General features: G+C 44.3%; 2 protein-coding genes and 1 pseudogene across 2 annotated transcripts; all 3 read right to left on the reverse strand.

The window, feature by feature from the left end:
- Window positions 1-3,757: 3,757 nt before the first annotated feature.
- LOC120962949 (uncharacterized) lies at window positions 3,758-6,044 on the reverse strand. Its single transcript, XM_040387090.3, has 3 exons — window positions 4,843-6,044; window positions 4,471-4,753; window positions 3,758-4,378 (listed from the first exon to the last, which is right to left on the reverse strand). The coding sequence occupies exons 1-3, from the start codon at window positions 4,966-4,968 to the stop codon at window positions 4,041-4,043; spliced, it is 747 nt and encodes a 248-aa protein (XP_040243024.2). The 5' UTR covers window positions 4,969-6,044; the 3' UTR covers window positions 3,758-4,040.
- A 2,009-nt stretch (window positions 6,045-8,053) lies between these two features.
- On the reverse strand, window positions 8,054-11,933 carry LOC141021806 (uncharacterized; annotated as a pseudogene).
- Window positions 11,934-18,837: 6,904 nt separating this feature from the next.
- LOC109761606 (uncharacterized) lies at window positions 18,838-22,583 on the reverse strand. Its single transcript, XM_020320418.2, has 5 exons — window positions 22,171-22,583; window positions 20,671-20,806; window positions 19,850-19,987; window positions 19,635-19,756; window positions 18,838-19,246 (listed from the first exon to the last, which is right to left on the reverse strand). Exons 1-5 carry the CDS (start codon window positions 22,566-22,568, stop codon window positions 19,084-19,086), a joined length of 957 nt encoding a protein of 318 aa, XP_020176007.2. The 5' UTR covers window positions 22,569-22,583; the 3' UTR covers window positions 18,838-19,083.
- Between the last annotated feature and the right edge of the window lie 1,178 nt (window positions 22,584-23,761).

The following is a 23,761-nucleotide window of genomic DNA, read 5'->3' on the forward strand; positions in this document are numbered from 1 at the left end:
TGCAAAATAGAATAAATAACAATCAGATACAACAGGGATAAAGTAAAATGATGCACTTGTATCAATAAAGGAAAGCATTTGGACCATCATGCACATACATGTAATACATGTGAAACAAACTTGATGGATCAACAATACATTGATCTAGTGTTATTAATTAAGCAAACATGTAAGTGCACTAAACAAGCATGCATGTACACCGGAAAGATATGAAGCATCTCTTAATATCTTCACTACATCAAGCAGGAGGTAGTAATGTACATCAAGAAATCTTCCTAGTGCCTCATATAAAGTACACAACAAGCAAGCAAAGTGCTAGTAGTACTGCTGATGCAAACCCTAACCCTATGTATGCTAGCAAGCAACTGAATTGAAGCAAACTATATATGTGAAGCAATGCATTAGCAGTAATATATGTGAAGCAAACTACATGAAGCTAAGTGAATTAAGGTTGTGGTACCAGAGACAAGAACAGAACTCACATGTATTACAATTATATATAGTTGGATACAAATACAGTGCACACGAATTATACTTCAGCAATGTGGATTAGCAAAAACAACTATTTACAACAATTACTTTTATGTTTTAACTTGCAATTTTATCCATGTACCTGCAATCATCTATAAGCAAATGAATTACTCAACTGTTTTCCCTAATGGAGGCAAGCTTATGCATTCAGAGCAACTGATTTCCCAACATTTGATGAATAAAGAAGCAAGCAGTGTTAACAATAATACTAGGACTTGAAATCATGCTTATGCAGGCAATTTAGAAGAGTATATCATGAGGACCTTCAAAACAACTAGATGTTGCCACTGCTAAAGCATGAAACAACTACTTGCAGAAGTACAAAAGCAGATGAAAAAACTATACTCAACTATTGATTATGTTGCCTCTACACACCAAACATGGCTACAGACTAGAAGAACACAAATTCAGACATTTCGACAATTAGAATCAACCTTGTATATCACAGCACCCAAAATTATCTAGCACCAATATAGTATATATTAAAACTAGTCATACTGCCTTAACACACCAGGAATTCCAATACCACAATAAGTACTAAGCATTCTCTTGTTCACTGGAAAGAAGAACACAAGCTTCATGCACATATCATAAAAGAAGAACACTACGACAAACCCCATGGGCACATCATAAAAGAAGTCTTCTACTTGAATAATCAGGATGGCCTGTTGGTATAGCAGTGATATATCAATCACCATGCAAACCCCTACAACATCTGCTGCAATGGCGTGCAACAAGAACCCTAACCCCATCATGTTCTAGCCATGAACCAGAGGGAGATCATCCCCACGAACCCCATGAAACCTAACCCTGACCCCATGAACCCTAACCCTAACCCCATGAACCAGACGGAGATCATCCCCAATTCCCCATGCAACAATAAACATGACCCCATGAACAAGGACCAGGAGATCCTAACCCTAGAAGATCCTAGCCCATGATCCACCGAACCACCAGAGGGGAGATGGATCCAGCAGAGGAAGGGAGATGGATCCACCGAACGACCAATCCTATCCCTAACCCTAGAATGTCAAGGGGAGATGGAGAAGTACCTAGGGGTGGATGATGCTGATGATGCAGCGGTGGTCGTCATCGATGTAGCCGCCGTCGTCATCAATGTAGTCGATGTAGTCGATGTAGCCTCCGTTGTCGTCAATGATGCGGGCGATGTAGCCGTCGAGGGGAGGGGATTCGTCGTCGGGGAGGGCGGCGCGACACGGCGCGGCGGGGCGGCTCGGAGCAAGGGAGGGAGTGGGGGTGGGGCGGCACGGAGCAGGGGAGGGAGTGGGGCGGCGGGGCGGCGCGGAGCGGGGGAGAAGCTAGGGTTCGTCGAGGAGAGGGGAGGGGAATGGAATGGGGAAATTTTGGGGAGTGGGAGGGGAGGGGAGTGGGATCCCGCGTGTTTAGTGGGAGAGGGGTGGTGGATCCCGCATGGTAGTGGGAGAGAAGTGGTGGGAAATTTTGGTGGGGTGGGAGGGAAAATTTGGTGCTAGGAGGGAAATTTTGGTGGGGTGGGAGGGAAATTTTCACCAGTTTTTAGAGGTTTTGAGGCAGAAAAAATAAGGTTTTTTATAAACTTTGTAGAAATAATTGTTAAAATCATACCGAATAGCTCAAGAAAACGTCAGTATTGCAAGTTTAGTATTTTTGCTAGTTGGTAGGCCACATTTGATGATGTGACGCGGAGGTCTCACATTTTTTTGGTTTTTTTTGAATTTTTTACGGTGTTTTCAAAAACCGGCCGATTTCGTCACGGCGGCCGTCCATGGCTAGGGTTTGAGTCATGCAAATCTATTGTCGAATCTCTGATGAAATGCCTACCTGTGAAGCTAAAAAGGATTTTTAGCGAAAATAATGGGCAAGCTATGGAGGACCCGCGGTTCAAATTCCAGACGGTTCCAATTGAATCGGCCGAAGGTTGTCTGAATGGCCAGGAGTAGCACGAGGGTCGGAAAAGCATGATTTTTGGCGACCGTCCGTAAAATAGGGTCTACTTTGAGATAGACATGGAATGGCGCCGTTTGGGGTGACCCTCCTTGTAGCCGCTTCACGAAAAACGTATGTTTTTAGCATTCAAAAAATGAAAAACGGTTTTTTTGTGAAACAAGTTGAAACCTAGCTTTGGCAACATTGTTTGCCATCACAAAACGGAGGCATGCACCAAATTTGGGCATATTATCACAAACTATTCAATGAATGCGGCCATATCATTGCTAGTTTGGCATGAAAGCCATGAATCTTCGTTCATGGTAGGTCGTTTTTTAGAACACCTTTTCATAAAAACACCGGTATTGCAAGTTTACTATTTTTGCTAGTTGGTAGGCCACATTTGATGATATGACATGGAGGTCTCCCATTTTTTGGTTTTTTTTTTGAATTTTTTACGGTGTTTTCAAAAACCGGCCGATTTCGTCGTGGCGGCCGTCCGTGGCTAGGCTTTGAGTCGTGCCAATCTGTTGTCGATTCTTTGATGAAAGGCCTACCTGTGAAGCTAAAAAGGATTTTTAGTGAAAATAACGGGCAAGCTATGGAGGACCCGCAGTTCAAATTCCAGCCGGTTCTAGCTGAATCGGCCGAAGGTTGTCTGAATGGCCGGGAGTAGCTACGAGGGTCGGAAAAGCATGATTTTTGGCGACCGTCCGTAAAATAGGGTCTACTTTGAGATAGACATGGAATGGCGCCGTTTGGGGTGCCCTCCTTGTAGCCGCTTGACGAAAAACGCATGTTTTTAGCATTCAAAAAATGAAAAACCGTTTTTTTTTGTGAAACAAGTTGGAACCTAGCTTTGGCAACATTGTTTGCCATCATAAGACGGAGGCATGCGCCAAATTTGGGCATATTATCACAAACTATTCAACGAATGCGGCCATATCATTGCTAGTTTGGCTTGAAAGCCATGAATCTTCGTTCATGGTAGGTCGTTTTTGAGAACACCTTTTCAAAAAAAAAACACCGGTATTGCAAGTTTAGTATTTTTGCTAGTTGGTAGGCCACATTTGATGATGTGACGCGGAGGTCTCCCATTTTTTAATTTTTATTTTATTTTTTACGGTGTTTTAAAAAACCGGCCAATTTCCTCGCAGTGGCCATCTGTGGCTAGGGTTTGAGTCATGTTTTTAGCATTCAAAAAATGAAACTTATATTGTTTCATACATGAGCATGCACAAAAACCCATAATTTTATCTTTCATCCATAAGCATGCATAAAAAATTTCAATTCCCATCAATTACCAAACTGAATATTCATAATTAAGAAACTGACATGTTTAGATGACACTGTCATACAGCATCCATGAGCATGCACAAAATTAAACTTGACATACTTAACATTGACATGTTTAGATTACACTAACAAGCTTAAACCTAACATGCTTAACATTGCCACTTCATTTCTTAACATCTTCACTTGATCTCCTCCTTCTTCTCCTTCATCAACCTGATGCGCTCAGAGTGGCGAATCCCAACGCGGATGTACTCCTCTACCACAATTGGCATGGTCCCGTCGCCAAGCTATGGGATTGCAGGCGCCACCACCATCACGAGGTCATTGTTAGGCACCACCATTGCGAGGTCATCATTAGGTACCACAATCGCGAGGTCGTCGTCAGCCACCATAGCAAGGTTGTCGTCCGCCACCACCATAGCAGGGTCGTCGTTAGCCACCACCATAGCAAGGTCATCATCCGCCACCACCATAGCAGGGTCCTCGTCAGCCACCATCACAGCAAGGTCGTTGTCAGCCAGAATAGGCTGCTCCTCGTCATCCCCGCTCTGCTCCTCGTTATCCCCGCTCTGCTCCTCGTCATTCCTGCTCTGCTCCTCGTCATCCCCGCTGTTGCTCCCATTGCCTGGCCAAATGCAACAAAGTGCGAACATGGTGTTGTCATCGTGCTGGTAGAGGAAGCCAAAAGGACAGGAAGAAGAGAGGCAGAGAGCTTACTGGCATCGTCGTCGTGCTGGTAGTACATGCGGTACATGGTGTTGTCGAACATCTTCACGGTGAACATGGCGTCGTCGTCGTAGCGGAAGACAAGGAAGTGCCCGAGCTGCAGCTCATGGGCGCGGGCGAAATGATCCCAGCCGGGCCCTAGGTACATGTGGCCTTCGCCGTCGAACACCACCAACACGTCCCACAGCCTGCGAAGCCCGCTGTCGGCCTCCCGCAGCTTCACTTTGTGGGGCTCACGGCCAGCGAGCATCTTTGCAAACTTGTCAGGCAGCCTCTGCAGCGAGGGTCAAGTAGTGGTTAATTGTGCCAATCAAGCACTAGACAGCAGAGTGATGATAAAGAGATGAGTGATGATAAATATACCTGCCTATTGCAAGATTTCTCAATTACGATCTCGAAGAACTCGAAACCTTCCAAGCCAGCCATCTCACTTCTCTGAAAAGCAGCATTGTAATTAAACAACAAGTTACCATAAACAGGACTGGACATAGTTGGAACAGAACCAAGTTTATGATGGCAAAAGTGAGAAAAAAAAGCAATGCACTTGTGGATATTTATGATAGCAAAAGTGAGAAAAAAACAATGCACTTGTGAACACTTGGAATACTACTACTCTATCTTTGCCAGAGCCTCAATTTGGAATACTACTACTCTATCTACAATGGACCATATCTGCCCATGTGCCCATGTCTGCTATAAATGGCAAACACAGCATCAGGATCATATCTACTATAAATGGACCATATCTACTATAAATGGACTGAACCCTAGATTCTCAATTTAAACACACCTACCCAATATAGTCATGTACAAAACTGAACAGCTTTATAGTCGTCGATATGCGCATGAAGGCTATTGGCTTAACAACGATATGCACAAAACTGAATTTAACACTAGAATTTCAGAGATTCAGAGCTATTTGCTTAATTTGCTTTGCTAGGGTTTATATAGCCAAAGGCCACTGGAGGCTAGATCCCCTACAAGTTTAACTGCTCCAGTGTGCCGCTGCATCTTTTTAGACAAATATAAACATGTTTATTTTAAAAACAAACAAACAAAATTGGAACCTTCATTCCATTTTAACAAAAACATTGTCAGTGACTTTAAGATGAAGAGTTTGTACTTAACCAAACTGTTGATTTCGTTCATCACCGAACTCTAGTCCCTTGAAATCAACCATGGAAACTGAGCCAGCATTACTACATATATACTGGATTCTGCAGCTAAGCTTAAGGATACAAAATTAATTGCCATCAAATCAAACAATTATCTGATCAGCGGCAAATCCAAATACTAGATGGAAATGGTCCAGAATAACACCTGCAAGATAGACTATTTAAGCCGACTTAACACCACGGAGCAGCAACACTAGACTAGTAACAGAATGCATGCATGCACTAGCTGCAGTTGAGTTCAGAATGACTTGTTGCTAAATCATGCATGAACACCGCATTCAGAACACCGCATGAATGACTTGTTGGCTTAAAACTGAATAGCTTTATAATCTCTGAAAGAAAATTAAGCCAATAGCGAAAGCAAATCAAAGAACATGGGGGGAACAGAACGGGCCTGGGGGGACGGCGACTGCTTGAGCTTGTTGGCCTTGTCGGTGTCGTGTAGGCCTCCTCTTGATCTCGTGGATCTACTTTGGCAACAATAGGAATAGGAAGAGGAACCCTAATCAGCATGCGCCACAGAACCCTAATCTAATCAATAGGAAGAGGAACAGGAAGGACTCGGCAGATTCATACCTTAGGAGGCCGTCGTCGTCGCCGTCGATGGAGGAGTGGGTCGAGAGGGAGGTCATCGCCGTCGATGGAGGAGAAGGGGATGCCGGCGACGGAGAGGAGGAGTGGGTCGAGTGGATAATGGAGAGGAGGAGCGGGTCAAGTGGAGAGGAGGAGTGGGGAAAAGAGTGGGTCCACTTGTCAGCGAGTTATGTATTTGATATATTGAAAAGGGTTGGCATACAGTACAAAACCAACAGCCTCTAACTAGCCTAGTGGTAGAAAACAGTGGAATAAGCGGCAGGTCGTGGGTTCGAGCCCAATATTTTTTGGTAGCTCAGGGGGAAAAGGGCCGAGTGGGTAGAGTAGCAAAATGGCCCACTTGTCAGCGAGTGGGTCGAGTGGCCCACTTGTCAGCGAGGTCTGTGTTTGATACTTGACTGGTTTGATGATTTGAAAAGAGATGGCATAGAGTGGAAGACCAGTAGCCTCTTCCTAGCCCAGTGGTAGAAACACAGTGAAACGAGCGCACGGTCGTGGGTTCGAGTCCCCTCTCGCGCATATTTTTCTGCTCACAATGAAAAACAAAAACAGTTCTCACCAAAACTAAGATAGTATGAAAAACAGCTCTGAAAACAACTTCTGAAAAATATTTTGCATTACAAGACAACATTTTGCTCCTGTAATCTTCATCACATCATTATCTGACCAAAACAAAAACAACAGTTCTGACCAAAAACTAAGAAAATGGCACCAAAACTACATCACTATCTGCATTGTATCTTCATCACATCATTTTGCACCAAAACATAATTTGGCATTATATCTACAACCATAAGTATCATTCATTGAAGAAATTTTCATCATTTCTGCCCAGATATCATAACAATAAGCATCCAAAATGCACCAGCATCATAACAATCACAACAAGTGTTTTGCATCCAAAATGTTGATGCTTACAAAATACTACAACCATCAGGATCACATCAAATGCTTACAACCATCAGGAAATCAAATGTTTTGCATTTTGCATCAAATACTACAACCAACATTTTGTCACAGGATCACACCACTACATCCATCAGGATCTTCAAGCATTTTGCTACCTGGAGATAATTATAGTACATTAGGATCACCATGCATATGCACAAGAAGGAAAACTACAAAGAATTACAAGGAAAACTACAGAGAGTTAGAAGGATCACCAAGGAGACAAAATTTACCTTCATGTCCATTTGCTACTCATCGTCGTCGATACGAAAACAAGGAACTCTATGCCCACTCCTGTTTTCCTCATCATCACTACAATATTGCAGCATAGTATGATCAGCCCTGTTTTCTTCATCCTCGCTCTCATATCCATCCGCTACCACCTTTCTTCTTTTCTTGATGCCTTCAACTGTTGCAGCATCAACGAGCACACGTTCCCGGTCCCTTCGCACTCTGCTTTGCACCACAACTTCCATAGAGTCATCATCAGCTTGCAACGGAACTTCCGTAGAGTCATCATCCTGGTATGTTAGTCCACCACCACCGGGGCCCTTTTCCACTTCAGTTTCAGTCACACTCCACAAGTGTCTGTGCACAAAGTTTTGCACAACTCGCCATTTTCCATGCAAAAGAGTGTCTGGCAGATAAAACACCATTGTTGCTTGTGTTGTTAGAATAAAGGGATCACTCTTATACCAGCACCTTGCAGTGTTGATGCTTTTGAAGTGGCCATCATATTTGACAAAAGAGTCTCTCTTCTTCTTGCTACCAAGCTCAAACCAGTCACAGCGAAATAAGACAACCGAGCGATGGATGCCTCCACTAGAGTTGTACTGCAACTCTACGATGCTTCTCAACTAACCATAGAAGTCAATGATCTCACGATCATGTGACCCCTCAGTGACGATTCCACTATTCTGTGTCTTCCTTTTTTCCTCGCGGTCAACGGTGTGGTACCGGACACCGTCAGCAATGCATGCTGAATACACTCTCACTTGCTTATCCGGTAAGCATGCCAAAGCAAATAGATCATCACTGACCTTCTTCTCCGCATGCAACTTTCCAATCTGCACAAATAAAACATTTAGCAAACAATGGTATTTAACAGTTGATGAATAACACAGAAAACATCAAACATGTGGCTAAAGATCTCACATGATTCTTAAACCAATTAGCAAACCCCTTGGCAACCCTTTTATCAACATGGATCTTGCTTTCTTCCTGATTTAACTCTTCCTTGCATTTCCTACAATGCAAACAAAACACGTGAATTAAAACATTAGGCCGGTGCCAACCCAAGCAAAAATATATATATATAATGAGTGCACAAGATATAACGTACTCGATATATGGTAGAACCTCGGCACAATTGCTGAGCACATACCAACCCATCTTGTCATACTCATCACCAGCCTCCAAGTATTGTGAGGCTCCAAGAAAGTTCACACCATGGTTGAAAACAGAGACATCACCGCTTTGCGAATCAGACCGCTCTCTATTTCTGCCCGGCCGGTTCCATCTTGTTTCCACATCGCCAAAGTATCTAGAGCAAAAAGTCAAGCACTCGTCAACGACATATGCTTCAGCAATAGAACCTTCAGGTCTAGCCGTGTTTCGCGCATAATGCTTACAAGTAAGCAGCCTTCTTTCGACTGGGTACATCCAACCGTATTGCACAGGGCCTCTAAGCATTGCCTCTTCTGGTAAGTGCACCGCCAAATGGACCATCACGGTGAAGAAAGTTGGAGGGAAAATCTTCTCGAGCTTGCATAGAATAATTGGGATTTCTTTTTCAAGTCTTTCCAGGACAGTTAACTTGAGTGTTTTGCAGCACAGTTCTCTAAAGAAATTTCCCAGCTCAGCAACCGCTTCATATATATCCTTGTCCATGATTCCTCAGAGGCCCGCCGGTAAAATCCTTTGGAGGAGGATGTGACAATCATGGGTTTTCAGTACTGAAAGCTTGAATCCATCAGAAGTAACACACTTTGCTAGGTTAGGAGCATAACCATCTGGAAATTTCACTGCTCTTAGGAATTCACAGAATGCAAGCTTTTGTTCTTTACTCATTGTATACCATGCTCGTGGCATTTCAAATGAATCTTCATCTTCATTGTGCTGTAGATGCAAATCTTCTCTTATGCCCATGTCCTCCAAATCAAGCCTAGAACTAACTGTGTCCTTTGTCTTTCCTTCAATGTCCAGAAATGTCCCTAGCAGATTCTCGCATATGTTTTTCTCAATGTGCATTACATCGAGATTATGCCTTAATTTCATATCAGCCCAGTATGGCAGGTCCCACAAACAAGACCTCCGGTCCCAACATTGACCTTCCTCACGCTTTCTTTTCTTCGCAAGCTTTCCTGGTCTCACATCTTTCACCTTTTCAAGTTGCTGCTCCAGCTCTTCTTTAGTGAATTCAGCGGGCTTGTCACGGGTTTCATTCTCACCATTAAAATATTTGCTTCTTCGCTAGCGATGGTTTCGGGGAAGAAAGCGGCGGTGCCCAATATAGCAGATCTTGCTCCTTATTCTCTTTGAGCAAGGGTCTTTGTCACAATGGACACAGGCCTTATAACCCACTGTGATCCTCCCAGACAGAGTGTGCAGAGCCGGGAAATCATGGATGGACCATATGATTGCAGCACGTAGATTGAACTTTTCTTCCGGACTCAAGGCATCGTATGTAGGTACACCAGTCCAGAGCTGGAGCAGTTCTTCTATGAGGGGCTCCATAAAGACATCAAAATCCTTTCCTGGAGACTCTGGACCAAGGATAAGCAATGACATCATGAAGTTGGACTAATCCATGCATGCCCATGGTGGCAGGTTGTACGGCACCACAAAAACTGGCCGCATGCTATAAGACGTGCTCATGTTCCCAAACGGATTAAACCCATCTGTGGCAATGCCAAGTTTTATGTTCCTTGGATCTGCAGCAAAATCTACATATATACTGTCAAACTCTTTCAATGCCTCTCTGTCCGCTGGATGGCTCAACTCATTGTCCACAGGTTGCCGCTTCAGCTTGTGCCATTGTACCTCCAGCGATGATTTCTTCGAGATAAACATCCGCTGCAGCCTTGGTATCAACGGAAAGTGCCTCAGTACCTTCTCTGGTATTGACTTCTTCCGATCAGCATCTTTCCACCTAGAGGCATTGCATTTTGGACAGTTGTCATGCTTTGTTAAATCCTTCAGAAACAAGACACAGTTATTTAGGCACACATGTATTGAAACATAACCTAGCCCCAGCCTGCGGATTATGCTCAATGCTTCATCATAAGATCTGGGAACACAGCTATCAGGTAATTGCAAGCTCAAAAGGCGGAGTATTGCATTGAATGCAGCATTGCTAATCCGGTAGAAAGACTTGATGTGGAGTAACTTCACGGTGAAGGTAAATCTTGAAAATTTACCCCCTTCATGAGCTACGTGCTTCGCCTCCTCTAACACCTCAGCAAACAACAACTTCTCTCCATCAGCACGATCTTCAGCATCGTACAAATCCTTCAGTAGGTCAGGAATCCTATCATCTTCATGCCCATCCTCTTCCTCCAAACCAGCATTATCTCGCAAAACCTTTTCCATGAAATCAATGCCAGCATCACCACCACCCATCATATGAGGGGCCTGTGTATCAGCTTCAAAATGTTGAGGTTGTCCGTCTAAAGGTTCCCCATGATATATCCATCTATCACATGTGCTGGACATCCCATTAAGAAGCAGATGATCTTCCACTCTTCCTTGAGCCATTCTTGAACGGTTGAGGCATTCGCAGCATGGGCAAAGAATGTGAGCATCTTTGGCAAAATTTGCCCGAACAAATGCCATGAAATCATCAACTCATTCCATATGTTCTTTCGAAAACTTTCTAACTCCTTCTAATCCAGCTTCTGTCCATTTGCCAAAGACAACAAATTGTTGCAACTTAGGAAATCAATCTAAGTGCATCAACATTAATTAATGAAAATGGATGGCAGTAATGGCACCCGACTTTATATGGTAACTGCCTAACCACAACATTCAACTATTTCCAATTTCTCACTACTTTAGTCCAGTCCACATGGTTTACTGATTTCACATGGAAGCAATAAAAAGCAGTTCACAGGAATTACGGATTTCACATGGGAGAAAAGAAAAGCTAACAAAAACCTGCTGGTTCACAAAAAAACAGAGGTGGTTTACAAAGAACTAATGTGGTTAAACCACCAACAATAACAACATATGCTACCACAAAGAACTATTGTGGTTAAACCACCAACAATAACAACACTGCAAATTTACATGAATGACATTTCCAAGATTGCATCAAATCTACATCAATGAGATTTTTCCAAGTTTCCATCAAGTCTACATCAATATTGATGTTTTTAACAGATTTGAGGCTAAAATTTCAGAGGTGTAACATCAAATCTACATCAACTCCCTTCATATTTTCCAAGTTTACATCAAACCTACATAAACCTGAGGCTGGAACTTCAGAGGTGCAGATTCATTATTCATACAACAACACACACACACACATTATGACATCCACAAAAATAGTTACATTGCCCAATGCTCACAAATTCAGACCAGACAAATTCAGTTCAAAGTTCTGGACAGTCCAAAGTTCTCTACATTCCTATGATCAGATCAGACAAATTAAGAGTTATCTACCTAGAAACAAGATCAACGGGAGAGGAGAGGGGTGCATACCGGGAGGTGTGCTTGCGGCGGTGGCGAGTCCGCCATGCTCGGCGAGCCTGCCCTATCGTGGGCGAGGTCATCGTTCATTCCCCCGCCCCCACCACCGCTGGTCGCCCACGCCCCTGCTTCGCCTCCACGCCCACGCCCCCGCCTCGCCTCCGCCCCCGCTGGTTGCTTCCACTGCCGGCCCCGCCTCCGCCCCTGCTAGTTGCTTCCACCGTGAGGTCGTCGGCGAGGTCACCTGTGGCGAGGTTGTGGGCAAGGCGAGCGGCACCTGCTGGTCACTTCGGACGCCGCCCGCCGGCCCCGCCCTCGTCCGCCGGCCCCTACTGGTTGCTTCCGCCCGCTGCCCGCCGCCACCTGGTCGGAAGACCTAGAAATATTTGCTAAGTGTTGGCTCTGTCCGATCCTGGGAATAGGTCCCACTTGTTAATGACTTAGATTTGGCAAGAGACAACCGCTGTTGTATATAATATACAGAGCCATTCCGCTAGATGGGTAGCAACCCCTCTCTAGCCCAGTGGTAGCGAACAAGTTAAACCAGCACGAGGTCGTGGGTTCGAGTCCCCCTCGCGCATCTTTTTTATTAACAAATTTAGGCCTCGGTCTCGACTGTCAAGTGGGTCCCTCCTGTAAATGAGCTCTCGTTGAATATACACATGTAAGCGAAAATGAAAACTAAGCACTCCACATAGGCGAGACTGCTGAGGTGGCTGCCTAATCATACAACTGCATTAAAACTCAAGTGTAATGACCATTCATATTGGTCGTAATTTGCTAGAAATGAGGCACGAACCAGGGCTGCCCGCTTTACGACCATTTCCTCTAATGAAATTACGACCTTTCTGATCAGAATGGTCGTTATGGTTTACGGTCTAGAGCCCCCCGAACAGCTTTTGACCAATTGGTCTCAAATGGTCATAAATTTATGACCAATTCTTCCAGGGTCACTGACAGAAGGTCACAAGTTGACATATTTCTTGTAGTGTATGTTGTATTTCCTCTAGTGGTGTTATGTGAACGTCGACTACATGACACTTCACCTTTATTGGGCCTAGAGGAAGGCATTGGGAAGTAATAAGTAGATGATGGGTTGCTAGAGTGACAGAAGCTTAAACCCTAGTTTATGCGTTGCTTCGTAAGGGGCTGATTTGGATCCATATGTTTCATGCTATGGTTAGGTTTACCTTAATACTTCTTGTGTAGTTGCGGATGCTTGCAAGAGGGGTTAATCATAACTGGGATGCTTGTCCAAGGAAGGGCAGCACCCAAGCACCGGTCCACCCACATATCAAATTATCAAAGTAACGAACGCGAATCATATGACCATGATGAAAATTAGCTTGACGATAATTCCCATGTGTCCTCGGGAGCGTTTTCCTTTATATAAGAGTTTGTCCAAGCTTGTCCTTTCCTACAAAAAGGATTGGGCCACCTTTCTGCACCTTATTTACTTTTATTACTTGTTCCCCGTTACAAATTACCTTATCACAAAACTATCTGTTACCGATAATTTCAGTGCTTGCAGAGAATACCTTACTGAAAACCGCTAGTCATTTCCTTTTGCTCCTCGTTGGGTTCGACACTCTTACTTATCGAAAGGACTACGATAGATCCCCTATACTTGTGGGTCATCAGTGATGCATAGAAACGAGCGGGGAGAGTGTGTCCACGTACCCGCATAGACCGAAAGCGGAAGCATTTAGTAACGCGGTTGATGTAGTTGAACGTCTTCGCGATCCAACCGATCAAGTACCAAACGCACGGCACCTCCGCGATCTGCACACGTTCAGCTCGGTGACGTCCCTCGTACTCTTGATCCAGCTGAGGCCGAGGGAGATTTTCGTCAGCATGACGACGTGATGATGAAGTTACCGACACAGGGCTTCGCCTAAGCACTAGAACGATATGACCGAGGTGGAAATCTGTGGAGGGGGGCACCGCACACGGCTAAGACAACTGTCAACTTGTGTGTCTATGGGGTGCCCTCCTCCCCCGTATATAAAGGAGTGGAGGAGGGGAGGGCCGGCCCTCTCTATGGCGCGCCCAAGGGGGGAGTCCTACTCCTAGTAGGAGTAGGTTTCCCCCCTTCCCTAGTTGGAGTAGGAGAAGAAGGAAGAGGGAGAAGGAGAGAAGGAAAGGGGGGCTGGCCCCCTCCCCAATTCGGATTGGGCTTGGGGGGCGCACCCCCCACTTGACCGCCTCCTCCTCTCTCCCACCATGGCCCATTAAGGCCCATTGACTCCCCGGGGGGTTCCGGTAACCCCCCGGTACTCCGGTAACTGCCCAAACTTATTCGAAACCATTCCGGTGTCCAAACATAGCCTTCCAATATATCAATCTTTATGTCTCGACCATTTAGAGACTCCTCATCATGTCCGTGATCACATCCGGGACTCCAAACTACCTTCGGTACATCAAAACACATAAAATTGTAATACCGATCGTCAGGGAACGTTAAGCGTGCGGACCCTACGGGTTCGAGAACTATGTAGACATGACCGAGACTCACTTCTGGTCAATAACCAATAGCGGAACCTGGATGCTCATATTGGTTCCTACATATTCTACGAAGATCTTTATCGGTCAAACCGCATAACAACATACGTTGTTCCCTTTGTCATCGGTATGTTACTTGCCCGAGATTCGATCGTCGGTATCTTAATACCTAGTTAAATCTCGTTACCGGCAAGTTTGTTTACACATTCCGTAATGCATCATCCCGTAACTAACTCATTAGTCACATTGCTTGCAAGGCTTATAGTGATGTGCATTACCGAGAGGGCCCAGAGATACCTCTCGGACAATCAGAGTGACAAATCCTAATCTCGATTTATGCCAACTCAACAAACACCATCGGAGACACCTGTAGAGCATCTTTATAATCACCCAGTTACGTTGTGACGTTTGATAGCACACTAAGTGTTCCTCCGGTATTCGGAAGTTGCATAATCTCATAGTCATATGAACATGTATAAGTTATGAAGAAAGCAATAGCAATAAACTAAACGATCATAGTGCTAAGCTAACGGATGGGTCAAGTCAATCACATCATTCTCTAATGATGTGATCCCGTTCATCAAATGACAACTCATGTCTATGGCTAGGAAACTTAACCATCTTTGATTAACGAGCTAGTCAAGTAGAGGCATACTAGTGACACTATGTTTGTCTATGTATTCACACATGTACTAAGTTTCCGGTTAATACAATTCTAGCATGAATAATAAACATTTATCATGATATAAGGAAATATAAATAACAACTTTATTATTGCCTCTAGGGCATATTTCCTTCAGGATTCCCGAAGAACATGATGAAATCACAAGGGGAAACGAAAGGAAACACTCAAATCCACGAGAAACGGTCACACATGTGCTAGATCCATGAACACAAGGAGGGATACATGATTCAAATCCAACAAAGGACGATATAAATGCTAGCAAGTTCTTCCCAATCCGTGATGAGATCGGGGCTTGAATCCATGAGGGGATCTTCCCTAGACGGGGTCTTGAATCCACTTAGGGGATCTTCTCCTAGGAGGCCTCGGTCTCCAATGGAGTATGTATCAAGTGGATGAGCAAAGCTCTATCTCTAAAATGAGCTAAACCAATGCTAACCCTAGAACGTTGGAGAAGGAGTATATATAGTCTAGGGGGGCGAAGGGGTACATGGGCCTCAGCCCAGAGTCACTGCACGCACGCAGGCCGGAAGTTCCGGGCAGGGCCGGAAGGTCCGAGGTCCGAAAGTTCTGTGCAGGTTCTGGCCAAGGGTCCGGCTTAACAGAGAGTTGCACAGTCGGCGCTGGTCTGGTTTTTTTAGGGCTGGAAGTTTCGGGCAGGCAGGAGGTTCTGTGCGAGGTTCCGGGCGTGTTCCGTGCTGGACAGAGAGTTGGCACGTCCGGGCGTCATCTGTAGTGTTGAGGGCCGGAGGTTCTGGGATGGCCGGAAGGTCCGGGGGACGGAGGTTCCGGGCTGTGGCTGGAAGGTCCGGGGGGCGAAGGTTCCGGGCTATGGCCGGAAGTTCCGGGCTTGGCAAAAACTCTGCATAAGTCTTGATGCTGGCCGTTCTTCCTCCTTCTGTCCATGGTTCCTGAGCACATGTAGTGTCTTTGCATTAGGTAGCAACCATGTCTCGCATGAATGAAAAGGAAAAGGACTTAGGAACGGGTTCACCTTGTGTCCAATGGCGTATGCTTGAGGTCTAGGTCTCGTCGTATGTCCACTTCGGGCTTGGGGAGTAGTCGTGGTGTACATGGGGATGATCGTAGGATGCTCCGCGATAGTGAGCTTCTAAAACAGACTACTGACTACACAGCGCATGCAACATTCTACCTACTAAAATAGTATGACTTGAAGCTAGGGCTATTTGTCATCCTATCTTGCAAAATCTACATCAATCAAATAAAGAAGCACAAGAGGACAATGATGTGCCATCTAATGCTAGAAAATTATGTAACACCGACCATCAGGGATAAGTTATTTGAGAGTTCATCTTCCCAATTAGTTGAGACCTCCACTATCAGATTCATCGGCGCAACACATCAGTGCTTCATCCTGAGGACCATGAAGGTGTGAGCCCCATGAGAAGGCATGGGCCATAGGATGCTTTGGGACCTGGTTATCTACCCAACCGAAGCTTCCCATCAATGCGCATCTCATGACCAAATTTGTTAGGAACCAACTATTAATAGAAGATTGGAGGGTTCCATGTTTATCGAGTGAATTAAATGGTCAAATTCAATTAATTATTCACAAATTTCCCTAAAAATTCCAGGTCGAAAGTGCAAAATTTAAGAAAATAGGTTTTCCCCATTATTTAGAAGCTAGGGTATAAATCGAAAACTTGACTTGATAGCACAATCTCTTATAAGTTCTAACTACAATGGATTAAGACATGTGGCCAATTACCAGATTGACCTATTGTTGCGGTTATGTTGTTGTCCATCCAATAGAAAAGAAAGGGTATCCTTTCTTCTGTAGGAATCTGAGAGGCACACACAAGTTGTTCCAAGTTGTCCTGACCAAAGACATAGTCACCATATATAAGACCAAAAGAAGTAGACCAACTATCTTGAGACATCCCATATTCAAATGCATATGCAGAAAGACCTACCCTGGCTACCCTGCAACCAATTCATCTCCTAGCACTGGATAGGAACAAAAACTTCCTATCGAAAGAGAAAGGACACAACCTCAGGCCAAACCGGTGCTCCTCGACAGAAGAAAAAAACAGGTACCTGACAAGATAAGAAAAGCAAAAAAACTACTGCGCAGATACCAAGGACACATGTAGTTCTACCCATCCCCTCAGCAGGTAAAAAGCAAGAGCAACTATTCTATCAACCTAAGACAGAGCACATAACATCCATGGGTATGTATAGACCGTACACATAGATCATATGGAGAAAATAGATGAACTGAAAAGGGAAAGTGGCTGAACCTGGATAATTGAAGCACAAAGTAGGTCAAAATATCAAAGGCAAGAGTAACCCTGCAACATAATCCCAAGTAAAATCATTAGTCGCATGAAGAGCACAAAAATATGGCCACGAATGCAAAGGGGCTAAGTAGATAGGGATAAATTGGCAACCAACTGTTGTGATCGGATCTGAGGGAGCGCAGGTGCGGTCGGAGTTCCTCGCAATAGCGGTTCTGCCGCTGCTGCATTGCACTCACAAGTTTGGGCGTACAGCCATCGGCGGCGTCGTGCCTTGGCCTTCCACTGACCGACGGATCTTGAGAGAAGACCGACGTTGTGGTGGCCAACACGGGGTCGTGGTGTTGGGGAAGCAGCCGTCGCGACCTAAGGGTGGATCTGCATCGACGATATGTTGCCTTGCTCCTCGCACTGTCGCTCACGTTCGCTGTGTCCAGGGGAGGAGATAGGGGGCACCCTCAAACCACCTGCAAGACGGCGAAGGAAAAAGGTAAAGGGGGAAGTGAGGACTGGCGAGAACGCCTCGAAGGGGCCAAGACGAGAACGTGAGGATGGTCACTTGATCGACGATGATGAGGAGACCACGGCCGGTCTCTCCTCCCCGTGACGCTTCGGGGTGCGGGACGGAGGCGGTGAGCTCGGCAGAACAGGAGCAGCTCAACCGGAGGCGGTGAGGAGGAGGGTCCGGGTCGGTGTGAGACGGGTGGATGGGAGGCGTAGAGAATGAGCTAGGGTTAGGGGAATGAGGAGCGGAGGGGGAAGCGAGGAGATGAAGAGAGAGGACGAAGCGTTCGGTGCCTTATCGCCCCTCTCTAATGGGACGCGAAAAGACCAAAATGCCCTCGACGGGCACCAAAAATCATAGGCGATGGCACGCCCACAGCGCCCGACGCAACTTATTCCCGCGGTCGCTCACGACCAAGCCCCACATTGTCCGGGCCCCGCTTGTCATTGCGTATGAGGGTGGTGAAACGGGGTGGGAATGAAAAGCACTATTCATTTCTAGTCACAACAGTTCGATCCAACGGCCAGGATTGATTCATCAAAAAATCTGATGGCTGGGATACGTTTGGACACACAATCTGACAGTCAAGAGAGACCATGAAAGCTTCGAAATGGGTGCTTTTGAAGGCTTTTAGAGCCAAGTATTGTTATATTGATTCATCAAAAGCCATAAAGGCTCAAAAAGCACCTATTTAGAAGTTTTTATGGCTTTTGATCAAAGTAGAAAAACTACAAAAGCAAAAGCTCAAACAAACAAGGGGCCTAAGTGATGTTTCCACAGTGCATTGTAAGCACGAATGTCATGTAGCAGCCCAGAGAGTCTGTATCAGAAGGCTGGGTTTGATGGCAGAGATTTGTTGGACCTGCCCCCTTTGGGTCTTTTTATATCGGTATATATAGATTAATGGAATGCGTTGTCTTCCCTCAAAAAGAAAATCATGAGCAGCTGCCCACTGAAACGGCAGTACCAACATGGCAGCAGTACATCTATGCCAAGTCCACCCAGTAAGGTCCAACTGAAAAAGGACTATAAATAGCTTCTTTCAGACGTTTAAACATAGCACCGAGAACAACAAATATTTGGATGGTTATTTCGATTCTACCAACAAGGCCATGACTTGAACTGTACTCTTAAGCAAGCAAGACGTGCCAACTGAATATGGGGATAACATTATACATCAAGAGATTATATTATCTTATCAATACTACTGTTGAAAACAACTCTGACATATGAAGTCCATGGCTGTCGGACCTAGAAACTCTCCTCCTTCTGGAACAGTATTGATCCAACCATGACGGCGATTCCAGTTACAGCAATCGTAAAGAGAAGTCGCCTGTGTTGTGCAGCAGGCACAGCACGCACTGGTCGTACCGGTGGAGGAGGCCGCACTTCTCTCTCTGGAATGGTTCTGGCACTGAATTTCAAACATCTGATTAGCTAAGAGGTCTACTATAGTATCTTCAAAATTCTAGCAACAATATACTTGCTTATAAAATTGAAACAAAAAAACATCAACATACAGGATCTACGAAATGGTTATCATCTTTGACTTGTAACCTAATCAAATTTTGAACTGATTTTGAATTACATTGACAAAGTATGTAAGGATCCCATCTAGGATATACTATTTGCAGATAATGGATTGCATTTAGTTTAGCAACACAAATAAAGATCACTGAAAACAAGCAGTCAATGTATGGACTGTGCAACACTAATCTTTAAATGGATCATACATCGTACAATACCCGATAACCAAAATAACAAAATTCAACAACTCCTTGGGACATTGGGAACATGTTTACCTTGATGATTCTTCAGAACCATTTGAGCTAACGTGGCACTGCATTTCGTGCCCTATCCATTCACGAAGTCTAATATAGTTCTTGCATGTTTGACAAAACTCCGTTCGGTTTCCACATACATCCTGTATCTCAAACTACTATGATCAGAACAAGTCGACATGTATCAAACAAATTCAAATAAATATGTACCTTCAAAGGTAAACAACAAACTACACCTGATGTTCATGAATATCAATTGCAGGCAATTCGTACTCACAATATGCACACGCAACCATCCTCTGTGTGCACTGCTCACTTTTATGAAGATCAAGTATCTCCGGTCGCAAGGTTTCTTTGCACAGGGAGCAATTTACCTGCATTTGATAAGATAAACTTATTGCACATGTACAACAGAAAAAAAAAACAGAAGCTGTTACCAAAGTCCTGGAATATGTGCATTTTACTCCTCTTGTTCCTATGGAAAGCAATGTTGCATTAGCTCCTGGTTTCAATTGTGATAAAATTAGCATAGCAGAAGAAATGTGCTTTTCTTATTTGCAGGTACAAGAAAAGGCGAATAAGCTAAGGAGATGTGTGTCCAGTTTACAAGTACAAGAAGAAGATAACTAGCCATCATGTGCTGGAAGAAGAATATTATTTCCTATAATTTTGATTCTAACATGACTTGGTTTCTATACTTGTTGCAGCTAGTGGCTTAGACTTCATGTCACATTAGCTTCAGTTTCTTTTGGCTATGTTTTTAAACTCTGCCATGTGCTTTCTTACTCTCTACCTTAAATATCACTCGCAGCCACCAAATAAATAGTGTAATCAATAAAGTCTTCTATACACTTTAGATAAGATATAGAATATGCACCACCAAAATAAAAAAATGTAGCATAAACTACACAAAGAGAACCAACGTTATGGCATAATCTTCTGAAATACACAATGAGAACCAACAATATGGCATAATGTTTTGAAAACTCAAAACATGGCATTTAGGATCAGACTGTAAAACTCAAAACATGCATTTAGAATCAGACTGCCAACATACCGGAGCGTGATTTTCATTGTAGTGTTCTTCCATAAGCTTCCTGGGAACCATTTCTCCACAGTGCTCGCACTTTTGAAGGTTACGAGCACAGTGTACGGAATGCAAGTCGATGTTTGATGATGGAATTTCTCGTTGACTGGAGAAAAGAAGATGCAAAAACTAAAATTGTTAACCAACTTGTGACATTGTCAGACCCAAGATGGTCTGAAGACTAAATTCAAACAAGTATTCACTGAATAACAGAACTTAGCAAAAGTTGAGATTGATTGCGAGGAAGTTAGAACGAGTTCTGATACACCCAAGGGCCAACCAGGAACACTGGCAGCTAGGGTTTACCCAAATGCAACCAGAATGTCCCGGAAGGCTCTAGAATCCTGGCTTTATAGCCTTACAAGATTGTAGGAAACAAAAGAAAAGCAGATGGGGCAGTTGGCCACTGTAGCCCTTTTGCTGGAAAGCAAACAACAACACTCTGACGCCTTCCAGCCGTCCGATGAAGAATCGACGTCGTCTCGGTCATCTTCAACAGTGAAGCGGTAAGGAGGAACTATAAGACATTGGATGATACATGAACGGCCCACAGTGCTTCGTGCCAGCGGATCATGATTCAAACTTAACTGAACTAGTTCTCAATGTCGAAATCTTCTGAGAAATACCGCTAGGGTCCTGGCAGATATCAATCAAACTACAACAATAGAAGTCATAGACTGTGAAGAGCTTGATTGAGAGTTTTTCTTTTTTTGACACAAAACTGACAGTGGTAGTTAGAAGCATTCCAGATCGATAAGGTACTGATCCCATAGCTCTACCAACTAATACTAGGTTCATCCTTTATACTTGTGATTAGAATATGATGCCAAAAGCAAACAATGCATAATTAATATAAAGAAATGTATTAACAATGTCCTGGCACCAATGATCACGAATTATAATCTAATCCGTTTAATATTTTTCTCCAACTAACAATGGATTGCTTTGAAACAATAGTTGTTCAAACCTACTCCATCAGGAACCTCCGTTAAGTAGAGAAACCAAGCATCAGAGTACTTTCCCCTCCACTCAGTTGATGGTTTCTCATGGAAGTTAATATTAGCAAGTATGCCCAGGCATTGGCGGGACAAGATGGTCTAGGACATCATGCAAGATGCTACATCGGTTGCTAGTGTGACCTTTTTCAATAAGCTGCACAATGAACACATTCTCAGGAGTACCGACGGTCACCTATCCAGCCGGCTTATAACTAGCAAACGCGGAAATCACCTAGTTAGTCAAAGAAAGTCCGTTTAATCGTGTGGGCGTGTGGCACGCTCGAGTAATTAATCCAATACATAACCTCGGTCTTTCAGGACCAATCAAACCGGGTCTTCCTTAGCTCAGATCCAAAACGAAGAGAACGCACGATATGTAATCGCCCTGGTACCGACGCACGCACGCACGCACGCACACCACCAAGGAAGAGCCGAAGAGGTAGCGGCGCGGAACGGGAACAGGGTAACCAACCAGTGGGTGCAGGTGGAGGTGGCGACGACAGCGGCGATATGAGAGCCGGCGTCTGCCATGGCGCTCGTCTTGGGGCCGGAGGGACGGATCGCGCTCTCCTGTGGCACACTCTCCTCGTTCCCGATCGGACAGGGGAGCGCTGCGGTGGTCCAGCGGGGACAGCGCGGAGCGGAGGGAGGCCTTGGCGGGTGGGTGGCCGGAGGTCTCGTGGAAGTTTGGTGGGGGGAGGAAAAAGCTGGAAAAGAGGGGAGACTCGGAGAGAGGTTGTGTGATCCGGGAAAGAGGAGAGAAAAGAGATCGGGTCTGGTCTCTGTCCGGACTCCGGAGGATGAACCCAAGCGTGGCACGCTATGTTTTTTTTTAAACGTTGGTGTTGGTAGGAGTTCTACCAAATTCATGGATCAGTAAGAGGTGAAAACGCGACCCAACTGTTGTTGGATGGTTAAAGGGACAGTAGTATCCTTAGCCTATCGGGGTTTAAATCCTGATGCTCACTTTATTTCTGGATTTATTTCAGGATTTTCAGCAATGCATTTTTTGTAAGAGGAGACGTTCTCGTCGACAACGAGGCGCCTATAGTGATTTTGTAAATCTCAAGATGATATGCCGGCTCAGTCTCTAGAAGATGTTTACAGATGTAGAGTGCAGGTGTGTGTTCATAGGGATAAGTGTATACGTGTATGTATGAGCGTTTTGCGTTTATATTGTATTCAAAAAATAAGGAGTGAAAACGATACAAAGAGGTGCCAAAAAAAAACAAGCAAAGCACCTAAAAAAGGGTGTTAAAAGAAGGGAAAAAATAAGGCAACAAATCAGCCTCGGTCGGAGGGGATCCCTGCTCCTCTCATGTTTTAAATTCTAATTTCATCCTTAATTCTCCTCAGCAGCCAGTATTCATCTATTTGTTGTCAAACAGCCGTTCGCACCATATTTCCCAAGAGATTAGATGCAGAAGAGACAAGGTCTGTTGTAGGGTGTAACCCTAAGAGGGATCTTTTCACACTTGAAGGGAGGAAAAGAGATTAACTCACAAGAACACAAGGAGAAAAACACTCAAACAAATCCAACCACACATCCACTAAAGTATCACACATGACATCCACAAGCATACAAGAACAGTTCAAGAAAAATAGCATTAGGGTAAAGTTCTTCCCACTCCAAAGGAGGTAAGGGCTTGGTGATGATCTTCTTCAAGAGGAGGCCTTAGTAATCCAGAAGGATCTTTCCTATAAGGGTCTTGATCTTTAAGAGGAGAGGGGAGATGAACAAAGCTCTCTCAATGCCTCCAATACTTTGCTGTAATGACCGAACCTAATAAGATTTGTCACTGTGCTAGTCTCTGGATCAATAGCTAGCACACACAGTACAAGATGTAATATCAAGAATGAACCACATCTCATAATATTACATCGTAGATCCAGAATTTAATATTTGTACCTATTAATAAAAGAAATAGGTATTCTTAGTTCGTTTTCCTATTTTATAAAAAAATATTGTTTTCGACATTAAACCCGCAGTACATATTAAATGTTTTTCTAAAATACTCATATCTTTTAAACCATAGCTCCAAATTTAACATGTTATATATGGA

Source organism: Aegilops tauschii, chromosome 4 (assembly GCF_002575655.3).
Source record: "Aegilops tauschii subsp. strangulata cultivar AL8/78 chromosome 4, Aet v6.0, whole genome shotgun sequence".
In the NCBI taxonomy this organism is placed as follows: Eukaryota; Viridiplantae; Streptophyta; class Magnoliopsida; order Poales; family Poaceae; genus Aegilops; species Aegilops tauschii.

What these genes read in the sequence shown, in the direction of transcription:
- LOC120962949 (XM_040387090.3), bottom strand. Translation starts at nt 4,968, where the DNA reads ATGTCCAGTCCTGTTTATGGTAACTTGTTGTTTAATTACAATGCTGCT. An exon ending in AGAAATCTTGCAATAGGCAG is followed by an intron (nt 4,754 to 4,842) that starts GTATATTTATCA and finishes CCCTCGCTGCAG; the next exon opens with AGGCTGCCTGACAAGTTTGC. An exon ending in CCAGCACGACGACGATGCCA is followed by an intron (nt 4,379 to 4,470) that starts GTAAGCTCTCTG and finishes GCATTTGGCCAG; the next exon opens with GCAATGGGAGCAACAGCGGG.
- LOC109761606 (XM_020320418.2), bottom strand. Translation starts at nt 22,568, where the DNA reads ATGAATTTGGTAGAACTCCTACCAACACCAACGTTTAAAAAAAAACAT. An exon ending in ACAATGAAAATCACGCTCCG is followed by an intron (nt 19,988 to 20,670) that starts GTATGTTGGCAG and finishes TATCAAATGCAG; the next exon opens with GTAAATTGCTCCCTGTGCAA. An exon ending in GGTTCTGAAGAATCATCAAG is followed by an intron (nt 19,247 to 19,634) that starts GTAAACATGTTC and finishes TTTGAAATTCAG; the next exon opens with TGCCAGAACCATTCCAGAGA.